Source organism: Pseudophryne corroboree (genome assembly GCF_028390025.1).
Source record: "Pseudophryne corroboree isolate aPseCor3 chromosome 3 unlocalized genomic scaffold, aPseCor3.hap2 SUPER_3_unloc_22, whole genome shotgun sequence".
Classification (NCBI taxonomy): Eukaryota; Metazoa; Chordata; class Amphibia; order Anura; family Myobatrachidae; genus Pseudophryne; species Pseudophryne corroboree.
In genome coordinates this window covers 1639689-1665047 of record NW_026967511.1, presented here as the reverse complement: position 1 = coordinate 1665047, position 25359 = coordinate 1639689, and the positions used below count along the sequence as shown (strand labels likewise).

General features: G+C 47.4%; 1 protein-coding gene across 3 annotated transcripts in view; it reads left to right on the top strand.

The window, feature by feature from the left end:
* The window catches only part of LOC134983738 (zinc finger protein 271-like), a 202504-nt gene extending 182139 nt beyond the window's left edge, over positions 1 to 20365 (top strand). For 2 of the 3 annotated variants that reach the window (XM_063949385.1, XM_063949383.1), the window contains exon 5: positions 17639 to 20365. In XM_063949385.1, the coding sequence (XP_063805455.1) occupies positions 17639 to 19479 (1841 nt within the window). In that variant the 3' untranslated portion in view covers positions 19480 to 20365. The remainder of the gene's footprint in view (positions 1 to 17638) is intronic. The other variant, XM_063949384.1, reaches the window with a different exon arrangement.
* Positions 20366 to 25359: the final 4994 nt, after the last annotated feature.

Sequence of the window (25359 nt, the reverse complement as noted above, 5' to 3'; positions counted from 1 at the left end):
CTTGCTGTAGTACATCGTACGAGAATGGGGGGGGGGGGATATAAACCGCCAGTATGTAGTAGGGTTGGGAACTTAGTCTACATTCAAGGAACACAAATCGACCGTATTTGTCAGTCTTGACCGATACCAACTTAAATTGGACCGATTTCTTTATCAGGATTGACACACCCCTGGAGGAAGAGGAGTGAGAAGCGTGATAGGCCCAGCCCACCCAGGGTCTTCTAAGTGACAGTAACCTATTCCCCTCCAAGTGAGTCTCGCAGAGACATGCAACATCCGGGCCATATTTCCGAAGTGTAGTTAATACTAAGGAACGCTTTATCTTATTATTTAAACCTCGAACATTCCATGTCAGAAATTTCAAATTAGCCATAGATCTGGTAATATTCTATGTAGTAACCTAAAGATACAGTCCAGCGAATATTCCTGGAAATTGTTAGTGAGGGTAATAACAGTGCTATACTACTCAATCCCTGATTCTTAATCGACAGTATCCAATGCATCAGACATACTTCCCACATCAAAATGAATGTACTCCAAAACAAATTTAAGCATGAAAAAAATAACAAACTATAGAAAGAAAAAAACTTGTGTAAGGCACAGCAACAAGCTGTTCGCTGAACTCTCCCCCCCTCCCCGTATACCACCCCTAACTTCGGCATACTTAAATCCCAAACTATCGTTTCTATCTCTCAAGGGCAAAATACTAAACAAAACCCTTAACCAAAGTCAAGCGATCAAGAGAAAGAAAAGAAAAGTCCTGAGCCACCAACGCCAAGGGGGGGCTCCCTGGACAATGGGTAGATGCCTCTGGTGGTCCCAACCGATCATTAGACAGTGCAGGGCCTCAATCCGGGGCCATCTGGCGCGCTCCCGGAGCATATATGTCCAGCCATTGGGCCGCCTCTCTAGGGGAATTGAAGAATTTGGTTTCCCCGTCCGCTACCACCCGGAGTCGGGAGGGGAATAGCATAGAGTAGGAGACGTTCAGGTCTCTGAGGCGCCTCTTGATAGGCATAAACTAGGCTCGATCCTTCTGGACTTCCGCGGCAAAATCAGGAAAAGCAGACACGGTAACCCCGTTTCTGGTAAGGGGGCCTTTTGTGCGTCCCAACCGGAGGACCGAGTCACGGTCCTTATAATGCAGAAATTTGGCGATGAAGGTGCGCGGAGGGGCGCCAGGAGGTAGAGGACGAGATGGTATCCGGTGTGCACGCTCCACCGTAAACTGTGCCGTGAAGGATTCAGCGCCGTACAGTTCCTTAAGCCATGACTCCAGGAAGACCTCAGGCTGGGAGCCCTCCTCCTTCTCCGGCAGGCCCACAAATCGCACATTATTTCTACGCAGCCGACCCTCCATGTCTAGTAATTTGGATTGAAGGGATGTTACTTGCTGGGTTACCGTGGAAATAGATTGTTTCATAGGACCGGACATATCCTCCAGATTCGAGACACGGGTTTCTGCCTCTCCCACTCTCTCTCGTATGCGCTGGACGTCCTGCCGAAGCAGTGAGAGATCACATTGCACTTTCTCCATCTTATCTGAAAGACGCTGTTCCGATCCAGCTATTGCCTCCAGCACTTGTTGAAGAGATGGAGCTGCGGGTGTGTTAGAGGATTCAGCAGCTGTTGCAGATGGGGAGTAGGAGTGGGACGGAGAGGCCCCCTGCGAAGCGGCCTGCGAGGCCCGTTGGTTTAGTGGGTTAGGTTGTCTGGCAAATTTCTCCAGCTTCGCCGCAGCCGTGCGCTGGCCGTCCCGAACCATGACGGACAATAGGTAGTAACAGACACTCCGGTATAATCTCAGGTCAAAAGCGTAGAAGGAGACTTCAGCAATGAGTGAATTTTAGGGTTGTAATAAGCAGAAACACATCCGCAGCTGGTCTCCAAAGTAGTAGGCAAATGTAAAAGAAAGTACTGGCAGCGTCCCAGAATATAGGTGAGAGCAGGAGCGATGCAGTTATTTAGTATGTAAAATAAGACAGCAACTGAAGTCAAAGTGTAATTTGATCCCAGGAGGTAGAAGTCACTCACCAGTTACATATCAGTCAGCCTTTAAGTGAGAGTGTTCCCTCTATGACTGGAAGCAGCAGCATACTTGCCTACCTGACCCTCTCCATGAGGGAGAAAATGCTCTGTTTCTGGACTTTCCTGGTAATGTATGATTGCCATCACCTGTGGTGAAACACCTTTCTTATCAATTACCTAGCTCACCACAGGTGATGGCAATCATACATTACCAGGAGAGTCCAGGAACAGAGCATTTTCTCCCTCATGGAGAGGGTCAGGTAGGCAAGTATGAGCAGCAGTCCAGAGCAGTTGGCCGGGAATCTCCAAAATTGAGGCCGGGGATCCGGAGGAGGTATAGGCCGCAAATCCGGAAGTATGTCTCCTCGGCCGTACAGACCCCGGGGAGAGCGGGGAAATCGCCTGCCGGTGCCCTGCAGCGTAGGGAAGAAAAGCAGGGTATTCAGGCACACCAAAGGGGCCAGGATATTACAGGAGGATGTTTAATCCAGGGAGCTCCCGGGATCTGCTTCCTACTCCTGTGCTGCCGTGGCCACGCCCCCCACTATAGCTTTTTAGTCAACATGTGTTGACATGCGTGAGTGTTCTGTCACAAATAGCTGTGGGGATCACTGTCGGCTTCGCCGACACCTGTTGATGCTTGATTCAGTAGATGCAGTATCAGCAGGTCGGTACTTGTATGCTTGTTAAAAGTAAGCACTGTTTGGGAGACACAGTAGTAGGTGGGTGGCCCTGTCGGCACCGACTGATATTTCTCGGTGTAAATTAACTGCCTTTTACCTGTATATATATTTATATGTATGGTACAGGTCCATGCGCCGGTAACCTCGAACACAGATATGGTGGTGTATGTGGGGAAGTGTTCTTAAATTTATTTATGTATACTTCCCGCGGACCTCTCGGGGTTGCAAGAATGTTATTTTGCCTGGTTACTACTCCCTGCTGTCGACGAATACTAGGTTTTCTGTCGACCATAATGTTTCTTAGTAGATCCACAACTGGGACATTCAGTACATGGTCATACACATTCAGAACGCATTAAGGTCAATAGGGACACAAAGGTTCCGGACAATCCGCTTATATGTATGTTATATATATATATATATATATATATATATATATATATATATATTTCTCTATCGTCCTAGTGGATGCTGGGGTTCCTGAAAGGACCATGGGGAATAGCGGCTCCGCAGGAGACAGGGCACAAAAAGTAAAGCTTTTCCAGATCAGGTGGTGTGCACTGGCTCCTCCCCCTATGACCCTCCTCCAGACTCCAGTTAGATTTTTGTGCCCGGCCGAGAAGGGTGCAATCTAGGTGGCTCTCCTAAAGAGCTGCTTAGAAAAAGTTTAGCTAGGTTTTTTATTTTACAGTGATTCCTGCTGGCAACAGGATCACTGCAGCGAGGGACTGAGGGGAGAAGGAGTCAACTCACCTGCGTGCAGGATGGATTGGCTTCTTGGCTACTGGACATCAAGCTCCAGAGGGACGATCACAGGTACAGCCTGGATGGTCACCGGAGCCGCGCCGCCGGCCCCCTTGCAGATGCTGAAGTCAGAAGAGGTCCAGAATCGGCGGCTGAAGACTCCTGCAGTCTTCTAAAGGTAGCGCACAGCACTGCAGCTGTGCGCCATTTTCCTCTCAGCACACTTCACACGCGGTCACTGAGGGTGCAGGGCGCTGGGGGGGGGGCGCCCTGGGAGGCAAATGTAACCTATATAAAGGCTAAAAATACCTCACATATAGCCCCAGAGGCTATATGGAGATATTTAACCCCTGCCTGATTTCTCTAAATAGCGGGAGACGAGCCCGCCAGAAAAGGGGCGGGGCCTATCTCCTCAGCACACGGCGCCATTTCCTCTCACAGCTCCGCTGGTCAGGACGGCTCCCAAGTCTCTCCCCTGCACTGCACTACAGAAACAGGGTAAAACAGAGAGGGGGGGGCAAATTTATGGCGATATTTTGATATGACAAAGCAGCTATAAGGGAGCACTTATTATAAGGCTATCCCTGATATATATATATAGCGTTTTTGGTGTGTGCTGGCAAACTCTCCCTCTGTCTCCCCAAAGGGCTAGTGGGTCCTGTCTTCGTTAGGAGCATTCCCTGTGTGTCTGCTGTGTGTCGGTACGTGTGTGTCGACATGTATGAGGACGATATTGGTGTGGAGGCGGAGCAATTGCCAAATATGAGGATGTCACCCCCTAGGGAGTCGACACCAGAATGGATGCCTTTATTTATGGAACTACGGGATAGTGTCAACACGCTAAAGCAGTCGTTTGACGACATGAGGCGGCCGGACAATCAATTAGTGCCTGTCCAGGCGACTCAAACACCGTCAGGGGCTGTGAAACGCCCTTTGCCTCAGTCGGTCGACACAGACCCAGACACAGGCACTGACTCCAGTGGTGACGGTGACGAATCAACCGTATTTTCCAGTAGGGCCACACGTTATATGATTTTGGCAATGAAGGAGGCGTTACATTTAGCTGATACTACAGGTACCACTAAACAGGGTATTATGTGGGGTGTGAAAAAACTACCTATAGTTTTTCCTGAATCAGAAGAACTAAATGACGTGTGTAATGAAGCGTGGGTTGCCCCTGATAAAAAGCTGATAATTTCAAAGAAATTATTGGCATTATACCCTTTCCCGCCAGAGGTTAGGGAGCGCTGGGAAACACCTCCTAGGGTGGACAAGGCGCTAACACGCTTATCTAAACAAGTGGCGTTACCCTCTCCTGAGACGGCCGCACTTAAAGATCCATCAGATAGGAGGATGGAAAATATCCAAAAAAGTATATACACACATGCAGGTGTTATACTACGACCAGCTGTAGCGACTGCCTGGATGGGCAGTGCTGGGGTAGTTTGGTCAGAGTCCCTGATTGAAAATATTGATACCCTGGACAGGGACAATATTTTACTGTCGTTAGAACAAATAAAGGATGCATTTCTTTATATGCGTGATGCACAGAGGGATATCTGCACACTGGCATCACGGGTAAGTGCTATGTCCATTTCGGCCAGAAGAGCTTTATGGACGCGACAGTGGACAGGCGATGCGGATTCAAAACGGCATATGGAAGTTTTGCCGTATAAAGGGGAGGAGTTATTTGGAGTCGGTCTATCAGATTTGGTGGCCACGGCTACAGCCGGGAAATCCACCTTTCTACCTCAAGTCACTCCCCAACATAAAAAGGCACCGACTTTTCAACCGCAGCCCTTTCGTTCCTTTAAAAATAAGAGAGCAAAGGGCTATTCATATCTGCCACGAGGCAGAGGTCGAGGGAAGAGACAGCAACACGCAGCTCCTTCCCAGGAACAGAAGCCCTCCCCGGCTTCTACAAAAGCCTCAGCATGACGCTGGGGCTTCTCAAGCGGACTCGGGGACGGTGGGCGGTCGTCTCAAAAATTACAGCGCGCAGTGGGCTCACTCGCAGGTAGATCCCTGGATCCTGCAGATAATATCTCAAGGGTACAGGTTGGAATTAGAGACAGATCCACCTCGCCGTTTCCTGAAGTCTGCTTTACCAACGTCCCCCTCCGAAAGGGAGACGGTTTTGGAAGCCATTCACAAGCTGTACTCTCAGCAGGTGATAGTCAAGGTACCTCTTCTACAACAAGGGAAGGGGTATTATTCCACTCTTTTTGTGGTACCGAAGCCGGATGGCTCGGTAAGGCCTATTCTAAATCTGAAGTCCTTGAACCTGTACATAAAGAAGTTCAAGTTCAAGATGGAGTCACTCAGAGCAGTGATAGCGAACCTGGAAGAGGGGGACTTTATGGTATCCTTGGACATCAAGGATGCGTATCTCCACGTTCCAATTTACCCCTCACACCAGGGGTACCTCAGGTTCGTTGTACAAAACTGTCACTATCAGTTTCAGACGCTGCCGTTCGGATTGTCCACGGCACCTCGGATCTTTACAAAGGTAATGGCCGAGATGATGATTCTTCTTCGAAGAAAAGGCATATTAATTATCCCATACTTGGACGATCTCCTAATAAGGGCAAGGTCCAGAGAACAGCTAGAGATGGGATTAGCACTGTCTCAAGAAGTGCTAAAACAGCACGGGTGGATTCTGAATATTCCAAAATCCCAGTTAATGCCGACAACTCGGCTGCTGTTCCTAGGGATGATTCTGGACACGGTTCAGAAAAAGGTTTTTCTCCCGGAGGAAAAAGCCAAGGAGTTATCCGAGCTTGTCAGGAACCTCCTAAAACCAGGAAAGGTGTCTGTACATCAATGCACAAGAGTCCTGGGAAAAATGGTGGCTTCTTACGAAGCAATTCCATTCGGCAGATTCCACGCAAGAATTTTCCAAAGGGATCTGTTGGACAAATGGTCAGGGTCGCATCTTCAGATGCACCTACGGATAACCCTGTCTCCAAGGACAAGGGTGTCTCTTCTGTGGTGGTTGCAGAGTCCTCATCTATTGGAGGGCCGCAGATTCGGCATACAGGATTGGATCCTGGTGACCACGGACGCCAGCCTGAGAGGCTGGGGAGCAGTCACACAAGGAAGAAACTTCCAGGGAGTATGGACGAGTCTGGAAACGTCTCTTCACATAAACATTCTGGAACTAAGAGCAATATACAATGCTCTAAGCCAGGCAGAACCTCTGCTTCAGGGAAAACCGGTGTTGATCCAGTCGGACAACATCACGGCAGTCGCCCATGTGAACAGACAGGGCGGCACAAGAAGCAGGAGTGCAATGGCAGAAGCTGCAAGGATTCTTCGCTGGGCAGAGAATCATGTGATAGCACTGTCAGCAGTGTTCATCCCGGGAGTGGACAACTGGGAAGCAGACTTCCTCAGCAGACACGATCTTCACCCGGGAGAGTGGGGACTTCATCCAGAAGTCTTCCACATGCTGGTAACCCGTTGGGAAAGACCAATGGTGGACATGATGGCGTCTCGCCTCAACAAAAAACTGGACAGGTATTGCGCCAGGTCAAGAGATCCGCAGGCAATAGCTGTGGACGCGCTGGTAACGCCTTGGGTGTACCAGTCGGTGTATGTGTTTCCTCCTCTGCCTCTCATACCAAAAGTATTGAGAATTATACGGCAAAGAGGCGTAAGAACGATACTAGTGGTTCCGGATTGGCCAAGAAGGACTTGGTACCCGGAACTTCAAGAGATGATCACGGAGGATCCGTGGCCTCTACCTCTAAGGAGGGACTTGCTTCAGCAGGGTCCCTGTCTGTTTCAAGACTTACCGCGGCTGCGTTTGACGGCATGGCGGTTGAACGCCGGATCCTAAAGGAAAAAGGCATGCCGGAAGAAGTCATTCCTACTTTGATTAAAGCAAGGAAGGAAGTAACCGTGCAACATTATCACCGAATTTGGCGAAAATATGTTGCGTGGTGCGAAGATCGGAGTGCTCCGACGGAGGAATTTCAACTGGGTCGATTCCTACATTTCCTGCAATCAGGATTGTCTATGGGTCTCAAATTGGGATCTATTAAGGTTCAAATTTCGGCCCTGTCGATTTTCTTTCAAAAAGAATTGGCTTCAGTCCCTGAAGTCCAGACCTTTGTTAAGGGAGTGCTGCATATACAGCCTCCTGTGGTGCCTCCAGTGGCACCGTGGGATCTCAATGTGGTTTTGGACTTTCTAAAATCTCATTGGTTTGAACCACTAAAAAAGGTGGATTTGAAATATCTCACTTGGAAAGTGACCATGCTTCTAGCCCTGGCTTCTGCCAGGAGAGTATCAGAATTGGCAGCTTTATCTTACAAAAGCCCATATCTGATTTTCCATTCGGACAGGGCAGAACTGCGGACTCGTCCGCATTTTCTCCCTAAGGTGGTGTCAGCATTTCATCTGAACCAGCCTATTGTAGTGCCTGCGGCTACAAGTGACTTGGAGGACTCCAAGTTACTGGACGTTGTCAGAGCATTAAAAATATATATTGCAAGGACAGCTGGAGTCAGAAAATCTGACTCGTTGTTTATATTGTATGCACCCAACAAGATGGGTGCTCCTGCGTCTAAGCAGACGATTGCTCGTTGGATCTGTAGCACAATCCAACTTGCACATTCTGTGGCAGGCCTGCCACAGCCTAAATCTGTAAAGGCCCACTCCACAAGGAAGGTGGGCTCATCTTGGGCGGCTGCCCGAGGGGTCTCGGCATTACAACTTTGCCGAGCAGCTACGTGGTCAGGGGAGAACACGTTTGTAAAATTTTACAAATTTGATACTCTGGCTAAGGAGGACCTGGAGTTCTCTCATTCGGTGCTGCAGAGTCATCCGCACTCTCCCGCCCGTTTGGGAGCTTTGGTATAATCCCCATGGTCCTTTCAGGAACCCCAGCATCCACTAGGACGATAGAGAAAATAAGATTTTACTTACCGATAAATCTATTTCTCGGAGTCCGTAGTGGATGCTGGGCGCCCATCCCAAGTGCGGATTATCTGCATAAATTGTACATAGTTATTGTTAACTAATTCGGGTTATTGTTGAAGGAAGCCATCTTTCAGAGGCTCCGCTGTTATCATACTGTTAACTGGGTTTAGATCACAGGTTGTACGGTGTGATTGGTGTGGCTGGTATGAGTCTTACCCGGGATTCAAAATCCTCCCTTATTGTGTACGCTCGTCCGGGCACAGTACCTAACTGGAGTCTGGAGGAGGGTCATAGGGGGAGGAGCCAGTGCACACCACCTGATCTGGAAAAGCTTTACTTTTTGTGCCCTGTCTCCTGCGGAGCCGCTATTCCCCATGGTCCTTTCAGGAACCCCAGCATCCACTACGGACTCCGAGAAATAGATTTATCGGTAAGTAAAATCTTATTTTAGGATGGGTGTGTAATTGTGTTGATAAAGCTCTAGGTCGGCAGTGACGAGTTGGTCTCAGATCCTCACAAGGAGTCCGAATGTTTATTCTTTTCCCGCCGCGGATAGAATACTGTGAACGTCAGCTCCGGGTCGGCACAGGGCCCTGTCTCAAAGGATCGTACACAGGAAGCTAAGTGATATTTTATTTCTATGCTTTGGGCTTATTTGCATTACATGCACATGTGGGTGTGTTTATATTCGGAAAGGCATCCGATAGAATTAACGTAAAGAGAGTAGAGGTTGTTCCTTCTGTTGATTCTTCTCTATAACATTGCGACAGGCTGCCGTACGTATACAGGAGATGTGGCCGGGGGAATGCTGAGTCTGACTCCAAGAGATACTGGAGTTTTTCCCTGGGACGGTGTACCGCTGTTTGAGGATGCCTCAGTTCAGTCAATCTCGGCGGATACTGCTGGTAAATCTAACTTTGTGAGTTAGTCTCCTTCACAAGGTTGGTGACGCATTCTTTTGTGGGATGCAGTCGTTTTAACCGGTTCGATACCGTTCTTTTTTCCTTTTCGATGCAGACTGTGGAAGGTGAAAAAGTAAGAGTGCTGCAGCCTTGTTAGGTTTGCAGAAGCGGATGTCGTCTTCTGTTTCTACCACATCCACCACATGGCGTGGAGTCTATCTGGCTGGAGGCCACTCTGGTGGAACTCGTCTACTACTCTTCAGTCAGTCCAGGATTAGACTAGGACCTGTGAGTTAATTATAGAATCCAAAAGGGTATTCTGGACTTACAGATGCTTCCCCTCACTAATAGTTTTTGCTGTTTCCCCTCTGGAAGGGGAGGTAGTACGTGACGCCATACCAAAGGTGTGTCAGGTTCAGGACAATGTCCTGCTGTCCCTGTTTAAAAAAAAGAAAAAAAAAAGAAACTAGAGGTTTAAATGCGTTGTTCTCCGCATTCAGATTACCTGGGTGGATATCCAGGACTGTCTTTGCCATTTCACCGGAGTGATGGCAGTAGGGTGGTATTCTTTCACTAGTGAGAGCCATTGTTATTCTGTACTGGGACACTCTCCTGATTAAGGCAAGGTCAAGACACAAGTGCAAATCGCTGTTTCGCTCTGACTGTTCTTCAACTCGGGAAGGCTGTTGTTCCCAACGACGTAGGTGTTGGCGGTGGGTATCAGAGTAGATACTGAACGGTTGAGGTTCTGTGTGTTCCTGTGGAAAGAGGTCTGAGGATCCAGAGTCGGAACAGATTTGCAGTGACAATCCGTCAATAGGTTCCGTTGATGAAGAAGATGGTGCGGCCTAAGAGGCTTTTTCGGTGAGCAGGTCAAATACCAGAGTAGTTTTCACGGGGCCAGTTGGAAATGTGGTCCGAATCTCACCTGCACATGCGCCAGAATATAATCCTAATGGCCAGGATATCGTTCCTGTGGTGTCTGCTCCGTTCTCACCTCCTAGAGGGACGAAGGTTCGGAATCCAGGATGGGATCCTGGTGTCCATGCATGCAGATCTCCGAGACTTGGGAGCAGTCCTTGCAAGGGAAGTATTTCCAGAGGAAAAGGTCAAGCTGGGAAGCTTGTCTGCTATAAGCTTTCTTAAATTAAGAGCTATCTTCAGTGAACATATGCTTAGTGATCTGCCCGTGTTAATACTGCCGGACGACTTGACAGCAATGGTGTAAGTAAGCCGCTAGGGCGGAACAAGGAACAAAGCGGCAATGGAAGATGCCGTAAAAGTTTCTGATGAGTGGAAAGACTGGTATACGCTATATTAGCAGTCTTCGTTCCGGATGTGATTGACGGAGAAATAGTTTCCTCTGCAGACGCGATCTCCATCCGGGAGAAATACTGTCGTCATTGAGAAGTTTCAATTAAGTGACAAGTCTTTGAGGAGTGCCTCAATTGGACATGTTGGCGTCTCACCTCAACGAGAGACCTCAGGGATATTGTTCCAGGTCAGGGGACACTCAAGCTATAGCAGTGGATGTCCTCGGGACACCTTGCATGTTTTCAGTCGGTCTATGTGTACCTTCCGTTTTCACTTTTCTGAAGGTGATAAACGTAAGAAGAACATAGGTTCAGGCGATCCTCATTGTTCCGGTCTAAACAAGGAGGGCTTGGTATCCAATTCTTCAAGATTTACTCATAGAAGATCCCTGGCCGCTTCCTCTACGTGAGGAACTGTTACAGCAAGTTCTGGGCGTGTATCAAGACTTACCGTGGCTGCGTTTGACGGCGTGGCGGTTGAACGCCATATCCTAGCCAGAAAGGGTATTCCCAGTGAAGTCATTTCCACTCTTCTTCAGGCTAGAAAAGAAGTAACGGCAAAGCCTTACCACCGTGTTTGGAGAAAATATGTGTCTTGGTGTGAATCCAAGAAGGCTACTACAGAAGCTTCAGCTGGGTCGTTCTTCTCCATTCTTTGCAAGCAGGTGTGGGTGCAGGCCTAAAGTTAGGCTCCATTCAAGTGTGGTTTTGGCCTTCTAAATTTTCTTTAAAGAAAGAATTGGTGACCTTTCCGGAAGTTCGGACCTTCGTGGAAGGAGTACTGCACATCCAACTTCCTTCCATTGGCACCGTGGGACCTTGACGTGGTGCTGCATTTTATTGGGCCACAATGATTGGAATCTTTATGAAAGGTTGTGTTAAAATTTCTCTCTTGGGCAGTGGTCATGCTTTCGGCTTTGGCGTCCGCAAGGCGGGTGTCGGAAGTAGCGGCTGGGTCTCACAAGAGCCCCTGTTTGATCTTCCTGGTGGATAGAGCGGAATTGAGAACTCGAATAATAGTTCTGCCAAAAGTGGTTTTGGTGTTTCGCAGAAACCAGCCTATTTGATGCCTGTGGTTACTTAAGCATTGGCTGATTCAAAGTCTCTCGATGTAGCCAGGGTTTTGAATATTTTGTCGCCAATTTGGCTCAGATTGGGGAAACAGAGGCTCTGTTTGTCCGGTATGCTCCCAGCGTGATTGGGGCGCCTGCGTCTCTGCAGTCGGTTACACGCTAGATCTGTGATACGATTCGGCGTGCTCGTTCTACGGCTGGATTGCCGTTAACGAATTCGGTGGTGACCCATTCTACTAGGAAGGTGGGATCTTCTTGGGCGGATGCCCGAGGAGGCTCTGCGGTTCAACTTTGCCGAGCGGATACTTGGTCGGGTTCAAACACTTTTGCTAAGCTCTATAGGTTTGATACCCTGGCTGATGGGGACCTCATGTTTGCTCAATTGGTGCTGCAGAGTCGTCCGCACTCTCCCGCCCGGTCTGGAGCTTTGGTATAAACCCCATGGTCCTTATGGAGTCCCCAGCATCCTCTAGGACGTTTGAGAAAATAGGATTTTAATACCTACCGGTAAATCCTTTTCTCTTAGTCCGTAGAGGATGCTTGGCGCCCGTCCCAGTGCGTACTGTGTCTGCAGTTATTGGTTATGGTCACACTCTAGTGGTGTTTCTTTTCTATCAGGCTGTTACTGACGTTGTGCATGCCATGGCATGTGGTGTCTTATTATTGGTTGTGTTGACACACTGGTTGTGTTACATATTCTCTCAGCATGTGGCTGTGTATTGTTCATGCCGTTGGCTAGTATTCTATTGAATGCCTCGTTCTGCAGCATGTTCGTGGTGTGAGCTGATATGACACTCACCGTGTTTAAACAATAAATTCTTTCCTCAAAATGTCCGTCTCTCCTGGGCACAGTTTGCTAACTGAGTTCTGGGGGAGGGGCATAGAGGGAGGAGCCAGTTCACACCTAGTCAAAGTCTTTTTAGTGTGCCCACGTCTCCTGCGGATCCGTCTATACCCCATGGTCCTTACGGAGTCCCCAGCATCCTCTACGGACTACGAAAAAAGGATTTACCGGTAGGTAACCAAAATCCTATTTCTCGTATGGTGCAGCTGCTTGCTGGGGTGGAGGTTCGGGGTTCCTTATGCCATGTGACACAATGCTTAGGAAATATCTGATACAGCCCCTGTCATGTATCCACATGCTCCTGTAACAGCCGGCCTCAGGGAATTGGCTAATGAACGGCTCCTGTGACTGAGTTGGCAGCATCTGAGTCTTGCTACCGTCGCCTTAGGTATATAATACATTTATAGAGCTTGTTTATGGGAACCAGCATTGAGGATCCTGCACCTTCCCTGCTGATTACCTGTCCCCTGGCACTTGGATGATGACCTTCTCTGGCTTCTGATCCATGGCCTTAAGGGCACACCAATGGTTCCTAATGGAAGTATCTTCACGTTCACGTCTAAGGAGGAGGACAGGGCCTCTTGCATAATTCTGGTGCCTTCAGTATCCATTAATATATAATCCTGCAATCTCCAAGGTGGTAAAGGAGGAGTAGCGGGAAGAGGCGACCAGGACCCTATCAGAGGGGTGTGATCAGTCCATGAAATTGCTGTCTCTATCTGAATTTATTAAACTGAGGTGGATTTATAGAAGTCTATATCCGCTGCAGACAGACCTAGCTTCAATCGGAACTAATCTGCTATGTGTAAGTCACTAGGCTTTATACCCTGCAAGGATACACTAACATTGTCTTACCAGATATTACATTGAGAGTGGGATGTATTAACATATATCTCCGCCCACCGCAGCAATGCTAATCGTATATGTACTAATATATGTGAATAACATCGCAATGCGGTAACAGGGGCCCCCCGCTACACCTGTCAGATGGTGTGCGGGGGGTCTCTATGGGGTCATCACCTCCCATCCCTGGGAGGAAACGTGTGCGGGGAGTCCCCGGACTCCTCCTTCTCCACCTGCTGCTGTAAAGGACAAATGGCTGTGCTGCTGGGGAGAAGGAGCTGGGGAATCGTTCAGCGGCACCAGGACACAGGTGAGGAAGTGAGGGTCGGCGGGTACAGCGCTGGGCAGTGGCAGGTGCAAAAGAAGCCCATAGGCCCCCAAAAAACAGGTTTTACCAAATTTTCCCTTTAGTACATCCTGCCCTCAGGGTCGGTGATGCTGGGTGCAGTAGTCATTCAGTATAACATAATTTATCTTATCCTGGACAACTGTCCTCTTTCACCTACTTATGAATACAATACCCCAAACATCTTACTAGACAGTTTCCATCTGAGATGCTGATAATAGGAAGATATATAATAGCCAGCCTAAAAGCTGTATACACTCCCCACTTACTATGTCCTCGCACTAGCTCAAAGGTGAAAGATAACTTGCAGCTTAACATGAGACTATGGCCCTCATTCCGAGTTGTTCGCTCGCAAGCTGCTTTTAGCAGCATTGCACACGCTAAGCCGCCGCCTACTGGGAGTGAATCTTAGCTTAGCAAAATTGCGAACGAAAGATTCTCAAAATTGCGAATAGACCGTTCTTAGCAGTTTCTGAGTAGCTCGAGACTTACTCGGCATCTGCGATCAGTTCAGTGCTTGTCGTTCCTGGTTTGACGTCACAAACACACCCAGCGTTCGCCCAGACACTCCCCCGTTTCTTCAGACACTCCCGCGTTTTTCCCAGAAACGGCTGCGTTTTTTCGCACACACCCATAAAACGGCCAGTTTCCGCCCAGAAACACCCACTTCCTGTCAATCACATTACGATCATCAGAACGAAGAAAAAACCTCGTAATGTCGTGAGTAAAATACCTAACTTAATAGCAAATTTACTTGGCGCAGTCACACTGCGGACATTGCGCATGCGCATTAGCGACTAATCGCTCCGTTGCGAAAAAAAATTAACGAGCGAACAACTCGGAATGACCACCTATATTTCTAACTGGTGCCTATGTCTGCAAAGCACTAATCCTATTAAAATGTACATATATAGAGCAATGAGGTCATACTTATACAAAATGGAGTTACACATGGACAAAATGGCATCTAAAATAGTTACAAATATCACCCTATATTGAAATATATCAATGCGAGGAATCAATTGTAACAACCTAGAAGGTCTATTCTCTAATATGACTTGTGTACAGCAGAGTAATAAGTATAATCACGCACACCTGGATGTCTAATTCTCCAAGTATTATAGAGGTCAGATTCAGCTAATAAAGGGAGCATGAGGAAGCTAAGGAATGGGCGGCATTACTGGTCTGTTCATCAGTAGTGGAGGATCTATCAAGATGAGGGTCTGGAGAAGAGTAACATCTCCCATAAGGAGAAGTGCAATTTCTTGCAGCTTTTGCAAAAAATTTAAGAAATCGGGGCTGTCTGGCATGAGGGGCAGAGAGAGAAGTGAGGGGGACATATTTATAATGAATCTTCCCAACTAGAATCGAATATCTACCATTGCAATCCACCCACTTGCTTTCCAGGTGAAAGGGGCAGGATCTATTAGAAAGGATGGCTACACCACAGGAGATACAGCATGTTGGGGTAGTTATTGGTAAACTGAGGGGGAGAGTGCAATGGAACATGTGATTCCTGAATGGCTACCACCGCCGCCTTCTGGTCAGTGAAATATTTTATTTAAAGACATCTCTTATGGGGAGAATTAAGACCTTTTACATTAAGACTTAAAAACGTCACCGTGATAGAGAGAGATCAGATCATGGTATGAAACATCTAGGAGCATCTGTGTAAAGTCCAGTAGAGTCTGTAGGGTGTGTGGATACTCCAAACTATCAAATCACAACAAATAAAAAATAGGGAACAAAAATGGGAGACAAACAGAAATAGCGTCCATAAAGGAGCTAGAGATTCCGTCACTAGGGTACCGTGACAGAAAGGTAGAGAAAGGTGGCGGCTGGGCCTAATAGGGAAACCCACCGACTACCCCAAGTAGCCATATGACAGTGCAAAATCTAGTCATCATAGTAACAATTGTACAAAGAAATATCAAATCTCAATGTAACCAGTGTAACCAAAGGAGGTAAAGTCCAAGAACATGTCCTGATATCCAATGTAGGTTCTACCAACACAGTTTTAAGGGCAACAGGATGTTAGATGAATCAGTCATGCTTTACCTGAACACCCAAACATTCTAGAAAGGTATTATGAAACGTAACATTGGAAAGAATATCACACCATATACCATATAGCAATTACATAGCACAGGAAATAAAGCTAAAAATACACGTTTTATACCCATAACAAGAGGAAATAAATCTGGCCCAAAAATAGATCCATGCCCAGTAACTTAGTCCCAGTTGGCACATGTTACAGTAGGAAACAAACTCTGAGTGTCTCTAACAGTCTTACTCCTTTAGCATATTACTTCGAGATGGGAGACAACTCCTCCGGGATTGGTTTAGGTAAAGTGTCATGAAGGACTGTCAACAGGAGTGTTCCACTTTTTCACAATAGCAGGGTCATCCTCGGGTGAAGGGATCACTGTGAAGGCGCCGTATCACATCACAATAATCCTAGTAGGAAAGCCCCATTTGTATTGTACATTTCCTTGGGTGGAATAGACACTTTTTGTCCAGCGTCACAGGAGAAATATCTGGAAATTGCTGCATATTATCCAGGCACTCAGCTGTAGATGAGAAAGGCAAAGCAGCCTGTATAATGTGTTCTTTAATATGAAAAAAGTGGACCCTGAGCAGAGTGTCCTTCAGAGCTTGGATAGGGGCCTGTTTGGACTTTGGGAGTTTATGGATCCTGTCAATAAGAAGGTCTGCGGCAGAAGCCTTCAGTGAAATTTTCTGAAAAGAGGACCGTGCCATAATCGTAAAGCTCAGCATTTGTAACAGAATCCGGAACGCCTCCAAGTCATGTGGCCGGATCATGCAGGAAAGACCGGGCACACTTAGCCCCAGAAAACAACCCATGACTTCAGCGGCGTCACTAGGCTGCAGCAGTGAACAGTGGCCAGAGTGAGCAGAGCGAGCGGCTTTAGGGCAGGAGGAGTGGGGGATTTAATAGATTGGGTCTAGGTCCCAGCGGCGGCCGAGAGCTATCAGGTAGATAAGAAGCCACTTACTGAGGAGAGCTCCAGAAAGCACGTCTGGATGGACTCAGGCTTCACCCCTCTTATTTATTATTTTATATAGTTACAGGGGTGACAGGTGTAGTACATCCCTGCAAAGGCAGATCCAATCTCTTTCTCATCAGACTCTGCTGTCTTCCCTGCACTCTCACTCAGATGTTCACTGCTGCCAGTAGCACACGTATGAGAAGCAGAAGTATGGTGGCAGCTGTATAGATTCTGATATGTAATTCTCTGTATCATACTTACCATACACACATCATCCTTATTACTATTGAGAGAATAGAGGTAAGACACTGATGATGGGGGTGGAAGAGTGGATTATAACCTAGCAGATGATGATGATGATTGGACGGTATCATAAGGTGTATTGCATGTAAAATACCTTGTTTCACACCTACTCTGCTGTAGCAATATACCTTATATAAGGGTGAGTAACACATTTACAGGCTTACCAGCGTATGAGCACACACATAAAGGAATGCTACCTTACCAATGCTTCCAGGAGTAACGTTAGGAGACATTTCTCTGATCCATCAGCTCATATGACTGATGTTATTGTTCATCTAGAATCTCCAATTCATACGCTATGTTCCCCATCCATTGTTTTACATTGGTGCTGACATAGGACTTGGCGAGTGACTACATCTCCATTTATACTTCATGGTTAGTTACCAGTACAAGAGAGAGAGATATCTAAGTCTTATTATAATATTACATTTGTTATTGTGAGTGTTCTCAGGAGGGTGGACACAATGATAGTCTGAGACACAATATTATAAAGCCTTCATTAAAAGTTATGTTTTATTACACACATTTACAATTAAGTGTCCCAGAGAGTCGTCTTCTCCTATTGTTTACAAGATTAATATTGTTACAGAAAACACATTTCCATAATGTATTTTATTTCCAGCAGATGGACACACAAGCAGGAATATCTCAGAAGGACATCTAATGTTATCCCTGGATTGTGAAATAAAAGATAATGACAGTAGACAGGATTCTCCAGGAGATAACCCCATTACCCCAATTATATATCCAGCTCTATCAGCTGGTCCCTCTGATCCTGGGAAATGTTCTCCTGATCACTCTGATATTGGTGCATCTGTTACAGCTCTGAGAGTAGATACAGAGTTTCCCTGTTCTATAGATGCCAAATGTTTTACACAGAACACAAAGCCTATTAACCCACAGACAGGTAAGGAAGGCGAGAGGCCATTTCCATGTTCTGAGTGTGGGAAATGTTTTACACGTAAATCAGATCTTATTACACATCAACAAAGTCACACAGGTGAGAAGGCATTTCCATGTTCTGAGTGTGGGAAATGTTTTACATACAAATCACTTCTTGTAATACATAAGAGAATACATACAGGTGAGCAACCATATTCCTGTTCTGAGTGTGGGAAATGTTTTACATACAAAACAACTCTTGATGCACATAAGAGAAGTCACACAGGTACATCACCATTTCCATGTTCTGATTGTGGGAAATATTTTGCACAGAAATCACATCTTATTACACATCAGCGAAGTCACACAGGTGAAAAGTCGTTTCCATGTTCTGAGTGTGGGAAATGTTTTGCACAAAAATCAGATCTTGTTAGACATAACAGAAGTCACACAGGTGAGAAGCCATTTTCTTGCTCTGAGTGCGGAAAATGTTTTATCCGGAAATCACAACTTGTTACACATCAGCAAAGTCACACAGGTGAGAATCCATATCCATGTTCTGAGTGTGGGAAATGTTTTGCACGCAAATCAGATTTTGTTATACATCAGAGAAGTCACACAGGTGAGAAGCCATTTTCTTGCTCTGAGTGTGGGAAATATTTTGCACAGAAATCACAACTTGTTAGACATCAGCGAAGTCACACAGGTGAGAAGCCATTTCCATGTTCTGAGTGTGGGAAATGTTTTACACAGAAATCACATCTTGTTGCACATCAGCGAAGTCATCACACAGGTGAGAATCCATTTCCATGTTCTGAGTGTGGGAAATGTTTTGCACGCAAATCAGATCTTGTTATACATCAGAGAAGTCACACAGGTGAGAAGCCATTTTCTTGCTCTGAGTGTGGGAAATATTTTGCACAGAAATCACAACTTGTTAGACATCAGCGAAGTCACACAGGTGAGAGGCCATATCCATGTTCTGAGTGTGGGAAATGTTTTACACAGAAATCACATCTTGTTGCACATCAGCAAAGTCACACAGGTGAGAATCCATTTCCATGTTCTCAGTGTGGGAAATGTTTTGCACACAAATCAGATCTTGTTAGACATAACAGAAGTCACACAGGTGAGAATCTATTTTCTTGCTCTGAGTGCGGAAAATGTTTTTCCTGGAAATCACAACTTGTTACACATCAGCGAAGTCACACAGGTGAGAAGCCATTTCCATGTTCTGAGTGTGGGAAATGTTTTGCACACAAATCAGATCTTGTTAGACATAACAGAAGTCACACAGGTGAGAATCTATTTTCTTGCTCTGAGTGCAGGAAATGTTTTATCCGGAAATCACAACTTGTTACACATCAGCGAAGTCACACAGGTGAGAATCCATTTCCATGTTCTGAGTGTGGGAAATTTTTTACCCAGAAATCACAACTTGTTACACATCAGCGACGTCACACAGGTGAGAATCCAGTTCCATGTTCCGAGTGTGTGAAATGTTTTTCACACAAATCAGCTCTTGTTATACATCACAGAAGTCACACGGGTGAGAGGCCATTTCCATGTTCTGAGAAATAAATCAGCTCTTGTTGCACACAATAGACATCACTCAGATGATGAACCATTTTACTCTGGAGTATACTTATCATTGCCATGCATTGTTCTTATCCTATCTCCTATGATTTTTGCAATGTACATGCTACCGCAAATCATTTGTCATGCCCACATCTACCACTGCTATGCAGATCACCTGACTTTTGCTCCGGGTACTGAGAACACAGTACTAATCCTAAATGGTTGTCTAGCTGAGCTCCAGGTGTGGGTGATGCCAGTTGGCTGTGACTAAGTCCTGGTGAAACAGGTCCTTATGATAGAAGCTCACCAACAAAGGGCAGGACTACAGCTTTGCCAACCGGACTAACGCTTGTGGGTTCATAGTTACAAAATGCTGATCCTGTGCGGAATCTTGGTGGCCTGAATGGTGTAGTGACACTTAGACATCAGGTATCAGCCACAATCAGATCCTCATCTGAGGAACATAGCCAGACTCCAGCACTTATTTCCCTCAGAAGATCTACCTACAGTCATACATGCACTTGTATTATCAAACATAGACTACTGCAATGTCCTCTACCTGGGTCTCCCAGCAGAAGAATTGCACCGCTTGTAGCTTGTACAGAATGCAGCAGCCAGCTGCTTACCTAACCAGCCCGTTCCTGCCACATAACACCCATTCTCTGCTCCCTTCACCGGCTGCCTGTAAGATGGTGACTCTGTTACATAATCTGACTCCCAGCCCTACGTGACCAGGGTCCATGGTACCAGAAGCAACTTCTGTGTCCTTACTGCCCTGGTAACTTCCATCTGCAGATGAAGGACTGTTACCAGCAGTACCAAGAATCCCCAAGCAGTGCTGAGATGTCAGGGGGGAGAGGGCGTGTGGCAGTAGTGGGGGAAGACGGCGGTGGCAGTAGTGGGGGGATACATGGCGGGTGACAGTAGTAGGGGGATACAGGGCGGGTGACAGTAGTGGGGGGAGACAGGGCGGGTGGCAGCAGTGGGGGGTGACAGGGCGGGTGGCAGTAGTGGGGGGAGACAGGTTGGGTGGCAGTAGGGGGGGAGATGGGGCGGGTGGCAGTAGTGGGGAGAGACAGGGTGGGTGACAGTGGTGAGAAGAGACAGGGCGGGTGGCAGTGGTGGGGGGAGACAGGGTGGGTGGCAGTAGTGGGGGGGAGACGGCGGTGGCAGTAGGGGGGGGGGAGATGGGTGGCAGTAGTGGGGGGAGATGGGTGGCAGTAGTGGAAGGAGACGTGGGTGGCAGTAGTGGAAGGAGACGTGGGTGGCAGTAGTGGGGGGAGATAGGGCGGTGACAGTAGTGGGGGGAGATGGGTGGCAGTAGTGGAAGGAGACGGTGGGTGGCAGTAGTGAAGGGGTGACAGTAGTGGGGGAGGCAGGGTGGGTAGTAGTAGTGGGAGGGGGCAGGGTGCTAGTTGGAGAGGGGGCGGTGGCAGTAGTAGAGGGAGACAGGGCGGGTAGCAGTAGTGGGGGGAGACAGGGCGGGTGGCAGTAGGGGGGGGAGACAGGGTGGGAGGCAGTAGTAGAGGGAGACAGGGTGGGTGGCAGTAGTGGGGGGGGACAGGGTGGATGGCCGCAGTGCAGTACCAGGGGCTGCTGGGGGCAGTAAAGAGGTGTATGGGTTTCGCACAGAACCAGTTGATAATTAGACAATGATTATTATGCTTCCTTATTTCTAATGAATCCCTTGTATGTGTTACTGTTATTTGCTGTGTCAGCCTTTATGTGTGTTCTGTGTAATAATCCTGAAAGTAGTGCTGCTACCGATCTCATATCATTTGTAGTAACTTGGAAAAGATGAGATATGAGGTGCACTCTGGAAGCTTATAGGGGGTTAACCAGAGATGAACGCAGATGTGACATCACGCAGCCCCCCGGAAGATGGTCCCAGCCCGTGCTAACCACTCAGGGATGTGACCGCAATGTGTGTGTCTGTGTGGTCGCTGCGCATGTGCATTTTGCCACCATGAGAAAACTGCTGTGGGCCGCTATTGCGGCTGGGTCTGAATGACCCCCATAGGCTGTTGTGCATACAGTAAAGAGTTTTTGAAGTTTCAAATATAGACAAAAATATGTGTATTAAAGATATGAAATAAAGTAGTTTCAAAGCAAAAGATTTCCGGTGCCATTTTGACAGCTCATTTAAATAGTGGGATCATATTACCGGGGGGGGGGAAGGGGGGGGGGGTGTCTTTCTATGTAAATAAATAGTTTTGTCATTTGTTGGTTTTAAATAAATTATGACTGTTCAAAGGTTCGGTTTTGTTTTTAACTTGTAGGTGAATTAGGGTTGTTGTATTTAAATAATAAACTTACCTGACCCTTGCCTGGAAATGTCCATGTATGAAGGTATGGGAGATACCTGCTGCAGTCCCTTCTACTTACATTTGGGAGGTCCGGTTGTTTTGGGCTAATTAGCTGTAAATATTAAATGATACATCGGCTCCATAACGTCTGGCTGACCCTCTGATTTTTACAAAAATATGTTACACAAAATTACATTAACAAAAACAAAACGCAATTCTCACTCTTGTGGTTGGCCCCACTTAACCTCGCGGTCTACTGCAGGCCGCAAAGTTCCCACCATTGGATACAATGGAGCGTCTATACGCTACATATTATCTACAGTGCGCAGCATGACTGACAGCTCAGGAGCGCACAGCCAATCAGGAGTGCCATGACGTGGCGCTCCCTGATTGGCTGAAGGGACCCTCTTTGACAGGAGTCACGGGAAGTCCCGCCAGTCGGGGAAAGGGGATCTATGTGTAAACATGGATCCCCTTTCAGTGCGTGGTTCGGGTAATCCGTTTTTTTATTTTACCAAGTCCCTGGATTATAACTTATAAGAAGAGACCGATCTACCCCGGATTTTTTGTAAGTATAATTTTATTTACAGGTATCCTGGGATTCTACTGGACAAGGGGACCGACTGCTTCGTGTCAACATAGGTAAGTATGTATGTATGTAAGTGTGCATGTATGTTTAATAAAATTTAACTATCACGGTGTGTGTGCTTTTATTTGGGTATTTTTTTTGTAGTAGAACTACAGGTACCAGCGGGCCCATTTCCCCCCCACATGCTGGTACTTGTGGTTCTCCAAGTACCAGCTTGCGGGGAGGCTTGCTGGGACTTGTACTTCTGCTACAAAAAACTATTCTTTTGTTAACACAAAAGGCTATCGGCTTCCCATCCGCTGCCCTTGGATGATGGGGGGACAGCCTCGGGCTTCACCCCTGGCCCTTGGGTGGCTGGAGGGGGACCCCTTGATTTAAGGGGTCCCTACTCCAGGGTACCCCGGGCCAGTGGTGACTAGTTCGGGGGGGGGGGGGGGGATTTGCCACGGCCGCAGGGACCAATATAAAAGTGTCCCCTGGCTGTGGCATTATCTCTCTGACTAGTGGAGCCCGGTGCTGGTGGTAAAAATATGGGGGACCCCTACGTCTTTTGTCCCCCGTATTTTTTGCACCAGGACCAGGCGCAGAGCCTGATGCTGGTTGTTAAAATATGGGGGAACCCCTGTCAATGTATTTTTACTACCAGGACCGGCTCAAAGAGCCCGAGGCTGGTTATGCTTAGAAGGGGGGACCCCACGCAATTTTTTCCAGAATTTTTAACACTTTAAACACTTTTTTTGAGGTACACAATGAAGCCCTGCACGGATCTCACAGATCCGGCCGGGATTCATTGTGTTTTGTCAGGCAGTGTTTTACTAAACACTCCCGTAAAACACTGCCTGACATTACGAATCACATCGACATCGGAAAACACGAATGTGGCAAACTCGGCAGCTTAGTAAATTACCGTATCAGGATTCAAAAAGTTGCAGTAAAATGCACCCGATAAAAAATGAGTTTAAACACAACACAAATCGACTCAAACACGAATATTAGTAAATATACCCCTTTGACTCTATCATGAGAACAAGAGCCTTTTTAGCAAGGACTATGCCAACAGTAACCAGTAGAGGAATCAGGCGTATCCCACATAATATCAGCGCTACCACCATACATTGGGGAGAGAAGATAAAGTGCAGATTTCTGAACAGTGGCCCTCATTCCGAGTTGTTCGCTCGCTAGCTGCTTTTAGCAGCATTGCACACGCTAAGCCGCCGCCTACTGGGAGTGAATCTTAGCATAGCAGAATTGCGAATGAAAGATTAGCAGAATTGCGAATAGAAATTTCTTTGCAGTTTCCAAGTAGCTCGAGACTTACTCCTACACTGCGATCAGTTCAGTCAGTTTCGTTCCTGGTTTGACGTCACAAACAAACCCAGCGTTCACCCAGACACTCCCCCGTTTCTTCAGACACTCCCGCGTTTTTCCCAGAAACGGCTGCGTTTTTCGCACACACCCATAAAATGGCCAGTTTCCGCCCAGAAACACCCACTTCCTGTCAATCACACTCCGATCACCAGAACGAAGAAATTTCTTCGTTAAGCCGTGAGTAAAATACCAAACTTCTTAGCAAATTTACTTGGCGCAAGCGCGGTGCGAACATTGCGCATGCGCAGTTTGCGAAAAATCGCTGCGATGCGAAGAAAAATAACGAGCGAACAACTCGGAATGAGGACCAGTGCTCTTAGAAGGAACACAAGAAGTCACAATGATCAGAAGTCTGGAACAATGAGGTGAAGAAACCAACGCTGTGTTACTAATGGCCTCAATACAGGTCACTTGGAGCAAGAGACTAGGGTAAGGGCAACAACAATTTCTCTAACATCTTAGTGGATGCTGGGGACTCCGTAAGGACCATGGGGAATAGACGGGCTCCGCAGGAGACATGTGCACATTAAGAAAGAATTTAGGTTCTGGTGTGCACTGGCTCCTCCCTCTATGCCCCTCCTCCAGACCCCAGTTTGAGACTGTGCCCGGACGAGCTGGGTGCTGTTCAGGGAGCTCTCCTGAGCTTGCTGTGAGAAAGTATTTTGTTAGGTTTTCTATTTTCAGGGAGCTCTGCTGGCAACAGACTCCCTGCATCGTGGGACAGAGGGGAGAGAAGCAGCCCTACTCTCTGAAGATAGGTCCTGCTTCTTAGGCTACTGGACACCATTAGCTCCAGAGGGATCGTACACAGGATCTCACCCTCGTCGTCCGATCCCAGAGCCGCGCCGCTGTCCCCCTCGCAGAGCCGGAAGACAGAAGCCGGGTGAGTATGAGAAGCAAGAAGACTGCGAAATCGGCGGCAGAAGACTCCGATCTTCACTGAGGTAACGCACAGCACTGCAGCTGTGCGCCATTGCTCCCACACACCTCACATACTCCGGTCACTGTAAGGGTGCAGGGCACAGGGGGGGGGGGGGCGCCCTGGGCAGCATATGGACCTCGTTTGGCAAAAGTACACATATATACAGTTGGGCACTGTATATATGTATGAGCCCCCGCCAAGAAAATGTATATTTAAGCGGGACAGAAGCCCGCCGTCGAGGTGGCGGGGCTTCTTCCTCAGCACTCACCTGCGCCATTTTTTCTCCACAGCTCCGCTGAGAGGAAGCTCCCCAGCCTCTCCCCTGCAGTTACACGGTAGAAGAGGGTAAAAAGAGGGGGGGGGGCACATAATTAGGCGCAAAAATCAATATAAACAGCAGCTACTGGGTTAACATTATGTTACTGTGTTATTCCTGGGTCATATAGCGCTGGGGGGTGTGCTGGCATACTCTCTCTCTGTCTCTCCAAAGGGCCTTATGGGGGAATTGTCTTCAGATGAGCATTCCCTGAGTGTGTGGTGTGTCAGTACGTGTGTGTCGACATGTCTGAGGTAAAAGGCTCCCCTAAGGAGGAGATGGAGCAAATGTGTGTGTGAGTGGTGTCTCCGTCGACAACGCCGACACCTGTTTGGATATGTGTAATTAAGTGCTAAAGATTAGAGAACAGACAGGGAATCTA